General features: G+C 59.6%; 2 protein-coding genes across 2 annotated transcripts; one reads left to right on the plus strand and one right to left on the minus strand.

Moving 5' to 3' along the window:
* Positions 1 to 35: 35 nt before the first annotated feature.
* ANKRD34A (ankyrin repeat domain 34A) lies at positions 36 to 2,834 on the plus strand. The gene is given in 4 exon segments (XM_074529712.1): positions 36 to 360; positions 362 to 616; positions 618 to 645; positions 1,209 to 2,834. Coding segments are annotated over 4 exon segments (1,671 nt in total). The 5' UTR covers positions 36 to 283; the 3' UTR covers positions 2,520 to 2,834.
* Positions 2,708 to 8,905, minus strand: RBM8A (RNA binding motif protein 8A). Its single transcript, XM_074529715.1, has 6 exons — positions 8,748 to 8,905; positions 7,576 to 7,635; positions 7,401 to 7,478; positions 5,791 to 5,927; positions 4,573 to 4,709; positions 2,708 to 3,355 (listed from the first exon to the last, which is right to left on the minus strand). The coding sequence occupies exons 1-6, from the start codon at positions 8,812 to 8,814 to the stop codon at positions 3,310 to 3,312; spliced, it is 525 nt and encodes a 174-aa protein (XP_074385816.1). The 5' UTR covers positions 8,815 to 8,905; the 3' UTR covers positions 2,708 to 3,309.
* Between the last annotated feature and the right edge of the window lie 240 nt (positions 8,906 to 9,145).

Consider the following 9,145-nt stretch of genomic DNA (forward strand, 5'->3'; position numbering starts at 1 on the left):
CGGGTGGGAACGGGGGGATCCAAAAGGGGGATGGAAAATGGATGAAAAATGGGTGGAAAACGGGATCAAAAATGGATTAAAAGGGGATGAAAAGGAGATGAAAAAGTCCCTCGGCCCCCCACTCCCAGACCCCCCAGCCCCTCTGCCCCGGGGTAGCTCAGCCCCCGGTACCGGTGCCACCCCAGCCCTGCCATGCTGTGCCTCCCAGTCCCGCTGCCCACTGCTCCCAGCCCCACTGTAGGAACCCCCAGTCCCGCTGCCCCTTGATCTCCCCCAATTTTCGATGCTCCAGGGCCCTCAGCTCCCCCATCCCCGCTGCCCCCCGGTGCTGCTGGGCTCTGCCCCCCGGTCCCGCTGCCCCCCGAGAGCCCCCGGTGCCCCCCAGCCCCCGATCCCCCCGCGTCACTCCCACGCAGGGCCGGGCTCTGGATGCGCCGTGGCTGATTCATCCCGCTCCAGCCCCCCCCGCGCCCGCAGCTGCCAAAAATAGCGCTGCGGGAGGGGGGGGGACCCTCCACAGCACCTCCCGCCCCCCCGCCTCACCGGCGGCAGGCCGCGATGGCGGCCACGGGCCGCTGTCCCCGACAGCCCCATCCCCGGGGCCGCGGGAACCGGGACGAGCGAGCCCACGCTCCGGTTGGCACGGTAAAACGGGGATGGAGAGGGGCGGGATGGGGGGGTCCGCGCTGAGAGGGGGGTGAGGGGACAGCCCCCCAGGTCCCGGGCTCGGGGGGTCTCACGGAGGGGACCGGGAGGGTTCCCCCCCTGGTTGGAGCGGGATGAGCGGCTGTCGCCATGGGAACCGGGCGGGCAGGGATCGGGGTACCGGCAGGGATGGGGGTACCGGTGGGGATGGGGTGTGGGCAGGGATGGGGGTACCGGGAAGGATGGGCGTACGGGGAAGGATGGGGGTACCGGCAGGGATGGGGGTACGGGGAAGGATGGGGGTACCGGCAGGGATGGGGGTACCGGGAATAATGGGTGTACTGGTGGGGATGGCGCTGTGGGCAGGAGAATCAGGTGGGGCAAAGGGAGGAGAGAGGAGGATGAGGAGGGGGAGCAGGAAGGGATTTGAGGAATGGGGTTTGGGGGTGCAGGCACAGCCTGGCGAGCTCGGGAACCCTCATTTACCGGGGAAACTGAGGCAGGGAGAGGGGACACCCCATCCTGGGGGTTTGGGGGTCTCAGCGCACCCTCTCCCCTCGCAGTGAGCGAGCGCCACCCCCATCCCCGTGAGCCCGGCCATGCCCAGCGCCGCGGTGCCCCCGGGGGCGCTCCCCATGATCCCGGCCGAGGGCTCGGCGCTGCTCCGCGCCGTCTCCCAGGGGAAATTCCGCCTGACCCGCCTGCTGCTCGAAGGGGGAGCCTACATCAACGAGGGCAACGCGGCGGGCACCACGCCGCTGATGGCAGCGTGCCGGGCCGGCTACGCCGAGCCCCCCGAGCAGCCGCGCATGGTTCAGTACCTGCTGGAGAACGGCGCCGACCCCAACATCCCCGACAAGGCGGGCAAAACCGCGCTGATGCACGCGTGTGCCGAGCGAGCCGGCCCCGCCGTGGTCGCCACGCTGCTCGCCCACGGTGCCGACCCCAGCGCCCGCGATTACGGCGGGGGCTCGGCGCTGGTTTACGCCCTGGAGCGGGGGGACCGGGAGACGCTGCAGGTGCTGCTGGACGCGTGTCGGGAGCGAGGCCGCGATGTCATCATCATCACCTCGGCCACGTCGCCCCGAGGCACCAAGACCACCCGGCAGTACCTGAACTCGCCGCCCTCGCCCGCTCTGTGCGCGTCCCCGTCGCAGGTGCAGGTGCGGGCGGCGGCGGCGTCGCCGGGGGCCGGCGGGAGGGATGAGGAGCGCGATGTGTTCCGCTTCCCTCCCGCCGCTCCCGCCGCCCCGGAACCGGCCCGGGCCGGGCCCAAGCGGCAGCTGAAGAGGCTCAACTCGGAGCCGTGGGGGCTGGCGGTGGAGGGGATGCGGGGGGGACACTCGGAGGGGACGCAGGGACCCGCAGAGGGAGCACGGAGAGCTTTAGATGAGATATGGGGACACCCGGAGGGGACACGGGGACCCTCGGAAGGCTCGTGGGCTTCTCCTGAAGGGACATCGGGCCCTCAGGAGCAGCTGGCAGCAGGGCTGGAGGGGCTGCGGCTGCGCCCCCGCCGGCACAGCGTGGAGGGACGCGATGTCTCGGGGCTGCCCGGCGCCACCTGGGCAGAGCGGGTGCCCCCCGTGCCCGCCGCGGGGCGTTGGGTTCCCCCCGATCCTCCACGGGGCAAACCCTTACGCCGGGACCCCCCTAACCCCGAGCTGGGCGCCGCTCCCGGGCCGCTGCGGCACCCGGCGGGGCTGCTGGAGCGCCGCGGCTCCGGAACGTTCCCGCCGGAGCCCCCGGGCCGGGCGGGGCTGCTGCCGCCGCTGCCGCCCCGAGCGCTGCTCCGCCGCCACTCCATGCAGCCGGAGGCGCTGCGGAACCTCGGCGCTTTCTGCGGGGGGCTGGGACCTGAGCCTGGCTCTTAGGGACCCCTTGGGCAAAGCCTCACCCTGCTCTGAACCCCGCTAAGGGTGAACCCTCCATCCCCGTGTCGGCATAAACTCTGCACGAGCCCCAGTTTGGGGAGCTGGTGGGGGCACCCCAAGTGCCAGGGCCCCCCCAGAATCGCCCTCCTGCCCCTGCCTCATCCTCCCAGCAGCTTTTTCCCCCAGGGTCTGGCGTTAAAGGCCCCAGTGTAGCTCAGTGGATGTGAGTGAGGGGTGGTGGGCACATCTGTGGGATTGGGGGCACAGCTGTTGCATCCCAATCTCTGTTTTAAGGGGAAAAAAAAGGAGTTTTTTTGAGATCTGAGTTGTTCTACTGCCAGGCTGGGAGGGATCCCCAGGATCCTTGGGGGTCCAGCAGCTTGGATGGAAAAGGATTTTAGGGAAAGGGGCTTGGGAGCTTTAATGAAGGACAAAGAACAAGGAGACAAACTTAGACAAAATCTTGTTATTTGACACAAAACAAGGAATGCCCAGTGGGATAAATACCATGGGAGATTCACAAACCATTTGCCTGGAGCATGGAAAAAAACAACTCCCAGGATATTCTGGGATGGGGAGCTGGGAGGGATCCCCCCAAACCCAAGGGAAATCCCCCCCAACCCTCCGAAACTGCTGCTTCCCTCATACTTGTCCTTTGAAAACAATAAAATTCCATAAAACCCACATTTCCCCGGGGGATGGAGCTGGTCTGGCTCCTCCAGGCTGTGTACAGAGCCCAGTTTGCCACCAGTTTGGAGGTGGAACATCAGTGGGAGGAGGTTTGGATCCATCATCGGCGGCGCCGGTCTGGACTGCGGCTCCGCCGGCGGCCGCCCCTGGAAAAGAGGGAAAAGTGGGGAAGGGAAAGGGGAAAAAAAGGGGAAAAAGGGGAAAAAATAAGGGAAAAAAGGGTGAGGGAGTGGGGAATGTAAAGGGGGAAAGGGAAAAAGGGGAGGGAGGGGAAAAGGGAAAAGAGGGTAAGGGAATGGGGAAAGTAAAGGGAGAAAAGGGAAAAGAGAAAGAAGAGAGAGGAAAGAGAAAAATGGGAGGGAAAGGGAAGGAAAGGAAAAAGGGGAAAGGAGAGGGAAAAGGGGAAAGGAAATGGAGAAAAGGAGAAGGAAAGAGTACAGGAAATGGGGAAAGGGAAAAGGCAGGGAAAAGGGTATGGGAAATAGGGGAAAAGAAAGGGAAAAAGGGAGAGGAGAAGGTACAAGAAATATGGGAAAGGAGAGGGAAAAGGGTACAGGAAATGGGAGAAAAGAAAGGGAAAATGGAGGGAAAAGGATATGGGAAATAGGGAAAAAAGAAGGAAAAGGGTACAGGAAATGGGGAAAGGAAAAAGAAAAGGGGAATAGGAAATGGGGGAAAGGGAGGGAAAAGGGAAGGAAAAAGGTACAAGAAATATGGGAAATGAGAGGGAAAAGGGTACAAGAAATAGGGGAAAAGAAAGGGAAAAGGGAAAGAAAATGGAGAAAAGGAGAAGGAAAGAGTACAGGAAATGGGGAAAGGGAAAAGGCAGGGAAAAGGGTATGGGAAATAGGGGAAAAGAAAGGGAAAAAAGGAGGGGAAAAGGTACAAGAAATATGGGAAAGGAGAGGGAAAAGGGTACAGGAAATGGGAGAAAAGAAAGGGAAAAAGGAGGGAAAAGGATATGGGAAATAGGGAAAAAAGAAGGAAAAGGGTACAGGAAATGGGGAAAGGAAAAAGGGAATAGGAAATGGGGGAAAGGGAGGGAAAAGGAAAGGAAAAAGGTACAAGAAATATGGGAAATGAGAGGGGAAAGGGTACAAGAAATAGAGGAAAACAAAGGGAAAACGGAGAGAAAAGGATACAGCAAATGGGAGAAAGAAGAGGGAAGGAAGAAGTGCAGGAGAAGAACAGTTTGGGGTGTTTATCCCTATTTTAACCCCGCCGTCCCCATAACGGTGAACAGAATTCCCCCATTCCCCTCGCCCACAAGTCCCTCCCATTGCCAGCTCCTGGAATTCCTACAATTCCCAGGAATTCCCAGGAACTCCCAGGAATTCCCAGGAGTTCCCAGGAGCTCCCTCACCTCCTCTTGCCCTTGGGGGGGCCCCTGACGAAGCACCAGTCCACGCTGACCGGCTGCCCCATCAGCTCCTGCCCGTTGAGCCCCTCCATGGCCGCCTGCGCCTCCTTGTACGTCTCGTACTCCACCAGCGTGTAACCCTGGGGGAACGGGCACGGCGGGGTTGGCAACGGGACACACACCTGGGGAACTCGGGTTTGGGGTGCATGGACCCCCTGAGAGCCCGGGTTTAGGATTGGGAATGGGACAGACACCAGGGGAACGCAAATTTGGGGTGCATGGACCCCCTGACACCCCAGGTTTAGGATTGGGAATGAGCCCAGACACCATGGAAACTCAAATTTGTGGTGCATTAACCCCCTGACACCACACGTTTAGGATTGGGGTGCATGGACCCCCTGACACCCCAGGTTTAGGACTGGGAATGAACCCAGCTCAGGTTTGGGGTGCACAGACCCCCTGACACCCCAGGTTTAGGATTGGGGTGCATAGACCCCCTGAGACCCCAAATTTAGGATTGGGATTGAGCCCAGCTCAGGTTTGGGGTGCACAAATCCCCCAACACCCCAGGTTTAGGATTGGGAATGACACAGACACCAGAGGAACTCAGGTTTGGGGTGCACAGACCCTCTGACACCCCAGGTTTAGGATTGGGGTGCACGGACCCCCTGAGACCCCAAATTTAGGATTGGGAATGAGCCCAGCTTAGGTTTGGGGTGTATGAACCCCCTGACACCCCAGGTTTAGGACTGGGAATGAACCCAGAAACCAGGGGAACTCCCAGCTCAGCTTTGGGGTGCACAGATCCCACAAGAGCCCAGGTTTAAGATTGGGAATGAGAAAGACACCAGGGGAACTCAAATTTGGGGTGCAAAGACCCCCCAACACCCCAGGTTTAGGACTGGGGTGCATGGACCCTCTGACATCCCAGGTTTAGGATTGGGAATGAGCCCAGACACCAGGGGAACTCAAATTTGGGGTGCACAGACCCTCTGAGACCCCAGATTTAGGATTGGGAATGCTCTCAGGCATTGGGGGAACCCAGCTCCCAGCTCAGTTTTGGCTTTTGGGGTGCAGGAACCTCCCAATAAATCAAAGTTGAGCTGCAGATACTCCCATAACCGCCAGAACTGGCTCAGTTTTGGGGTGCCCCACTGGCACCTCATAGCCTGGAGGCTGAGCTGGAGCTTGGGGGGGTCCCCAAAAGCGCCCCCTCCTCACCTTGAGGTAGCCAGTGCGCCGGTCCAGGTTCAGGTGGATGTTTTTGATCTCCCCAAACTCAGCGAATCTGTCGTGCACGTCCTCCTCCGTGGCCTCCTCGTGCACCCCTGTCACAAACAGGATCCAGCCCTCCACGGCTGGGCAGGGAAAGTTGGGGGTCACAGGGCTGGGAATGCAGATTTGCACCCCAAAATCCTTGTGAGGTGAGATTTGGGGGAAAATGGGGAAGAATCATCCCAGCATGGCCTTAATCCTTCTTCCTTGCTGTGCTGGGTCCCCCAAAAAAAAGGTTTGTCACCCCAAAATCTCTCATTTTTCAGCTAAGAAAGGGAGATGAATGTCCAAAACCCCCAAATCCTGGGGGAGGTTGGGGAAAGCTGATCCCAGCAGGGCTGAACCCAAATCCAGATCCCATTTCCCATGGGGGAAAGTGACCATGGTGATATCTGGGATGTCATGGAGCTCTTAGGAAGGAAAATCTCCCCCAGATTCCCCCATTTCCACCTTGGGAAGGGGATTTGGAGCTGGGGTTTGCCCTAAAATAAATCCTGGGAAGAAGGGAAGGGATTATGCCAGCCTAAATTAAATCCTGGGAATAAGGGAAGGGGAAGGATTGTCCCAACATAAATTAAATCCTGGGAATGAGGGAAGAGATTCTCCCACGTAAATAAATCTTGGAAAGAAGGGAAGGGAAAGGGAAAGAGAATAAGGGAAGAAATTATGCCAGCCTAAATTAAATCCTAAGAACAAGGGAAGGGATTGTCTCAATCTAAAATAAATCCTGAAAATGAGGGAAGGGATTGTCCCACCTAAAATAAATCCTGGGAAGAAGTGAAGGGAAAGGATTGTCCCAACATAAACTGAATCCTAGGAATGAGGGAAGAAATGTCCCAGACTAAAATAAATCCTGGGAATGAGAAAAGGGAAGGGATTGTCCCAGCCTAAATAAATTTTGGGAAGAAGGGAAGGGAAGGGAAGGGAAGGGAAGGGAAGGGAAGGGAAGGGAAGGGAAGGGAAGGGAAGGGAAGGGAAGGGAAGGGAAGGGAAGGGAAGGGAAGGGAAGGGAAGGGAAGGGAAGGGAAGGGAAGGGATTGTCCCAGGCTAAATTAAATCCCTGGAATGAGAGAAGGGATTGTCCCAGTCTGGGAATAAGGGAAGGGATTGTCCCAGCCCAAATTAAATCCCTGGAATAAGGGAAGGGATTGTCCCAGCCCAAATTAAATCCCTGGAATGAGGGAAGGGATTGTCCCAGGCCAAATTAAATCCCTGGAATGAGGGAAGGGATTGTCCCAGGCCAAATTAAACCCTGGAATAAGGGAAGGGATTGTCCCAGACCAAATTAAACCCTGGAATAAGGGAAGGGATTGTCCCAGGCCAAATTAAACCCTGGAATGAGGGAAGGGATTGTCCCAGGCCAAATTAAACCCTGGAATGAGGGAAGGGATTGTCCCAGGCCAAATTAAACCCTGGAATGAGGGAAGGGATTGTCCCAGGCCAAATTAAACCCTGGAATGAGGGAAGGGATTGTCCCAGGCCAAATGAAACCCTGGAATGAGGGAAGGGACTGTCCCAGCCCCCCAGAGCCCCGCAGGTCCCCAGTGTCCCCTCACATCTCTGTGGCCCCGGCTCGTCCCCGTCCTGCTCCACGCTGTCGTAATCCTCACGCACCCGGGCGCGGGATCCTTCCTCTGGGGAAACAAAAACGGGGGGAAGAACGGGAGCCCCAAACCTCAGGGGTCACCCAGAGGGGCAGAAAAGGGGTCTGGGGGTGTTCTGGGGTCTCACCTGAGCCGAAGCCGCGGCCCTTCCGCTTCTTGGCCTTCTCTTTCAGCTTGTGGATGCTCTCTGTGGGAAATGGGGGTGTGGGGTCAGCAGGAGCAGGGAGACCCCCAGAGAGGGATGGGAGCCCTCAGCCTGGCTGGGAGGGGCTGGGAATGACCCTGGGGTGGGAATGACCATTGGGATGGAATGACCACTGGGATGGAAATGACCCCTGGGACTGGAATGACCACTGGGACTGGAATGATCCCCCTGGGGTGGGAATGACCCCCCTGGGAATGACCATTGGGATGGGAATGACCCCTGGGATGGGAATGACCACTGGGACTGGAATGATCCCCCTGGGAATGACCCCTGGGTTAGAAACGATCCCCTGGGCTGGGAAATGGCCCCTGGGTCAGGAATGATTCCCCTGGGAATGACCATTGGGATGGGAATGACCACTGGGATGGGAATGATCCCCCTGGGAATGACCACTGGGATGGGAATGATGCCTCTGGGGTGGGAATGATCCCCCTGGGAATGACCCCTGGGGTGGGAATGGTCCCCTGAAACTGGGGATGACCACTGGGCTGGGAAGGGCTGGGAATGACCACTGGGCTGGGAATGATTCCTGAACTGTACAGGGACCCCCTGGGTCAACAATGGGATGGGAATGACCCCCCTGGGAATGACCACTGGGCTCGAGAATGACCACTGGGAATGACCCCTGTGCTGGGAATGACCCCTGTGCTGGGAATGACCCCTGGGCTGGAAGTGGCCACTGGGCTGGGAATGGCCCCTGGGTCAGGAATGATGTCCCTGGGCCAGGAAAATCCCACCCGGGCCGGGCAGGACACCCCGGTCCAGGCAGAGCCACCCCCGGGCAAGCCAGGACGGTCTCCTCATGACGGGAATGATCCCCCCGGCCCGGACAGGGCCCCCCGAGTCCCCCCGGGCCAGGAACGGACAGCAGGACCCATCTCCCACACCGGGAGCAACCCCCCAGCCAGGCGTGACCCCCCAGCACCGAGCAGGACCCCCATGGCACCGACAGCAACCCCCGCACCGGGCCCGGGATCTCCCTGAGGCCGCCCCGGCCAGAGGCGGCGGGAGCGGCTCCGCTGAGCCGGGACCCGGCCGGATCGCTCGGCGGGGCCGCTCTGGGCCGGGCGGAACCGCCCCAACCCCGCGCTCACCGTCCCCATCCTCGTCCATAGCGAAATCCTCTCCGCCCGCCTCATGAAGATCCAGCACGTCCGCCATCTTGCCGGGAGTAGCGGGGCACGCCGGGAGCGCGCCGGAAGTGGGAGGGAGCAGAGCGGAAGTACCGGAGCGGCCATATTGGGTGTGTGGCGGAAGTACCGGAGCGGCCATATTGGGGAGTGAGGCGGAAGTATGGGCGCGGCCATATTGGGAAGGCCGCTGGGCGGAAGTGCTCGCTCCGCCATTTTGAGAAGGTCGCGACAGCTTGCCGCCATTTTGAGAAGGTCGGGGTGATTCTTTTTGCCCCGACAATTTCGAATCCCGGGAATTTCAAACCCCAGGAATTTCAAACCCCAGGAATTTTGAATCCTTGGAATTTCGAACCCCGGGA

This window comes from Zonotrichia albicollis, chromosome 30 (assembly GCF_047830755.1).
Source record: "Zonotrichia albicollis isolate bZonAlb1 chromosome 30, bZonAlb1.hap1, whole genome shotgun sequence".
Lineage (NCBI taxonomy): Eukaryota > Metazoa > Chordata > Aves > Passeriformes > Passerellidae > Zonotrichia > Zonotrichia albicollis.

Coding starts and splice junctions, on each gene's coding strand:
- RBM8A (XM_074529715.1), bottom strand. CDS start 8,814: ATGGCGGACGTGCTGGATCTTCATGAGGCGGGCGGAGAGGATTTCGCT. Junction 7,636..8,747: donor TATGGACGAGGATGGGGACG/GTGAGCGCGGGG, acceptor CATTTCCCACAG/AGAGCATCCACAAGCTGAAA. Junction 5,928..7,400: donor CGAGCCGGGGCCACAGAGAT/GTGAGGGGACAC, acceptor TTCCCTGCCCAG/CCGTGGAGGGCTGGATCCTG.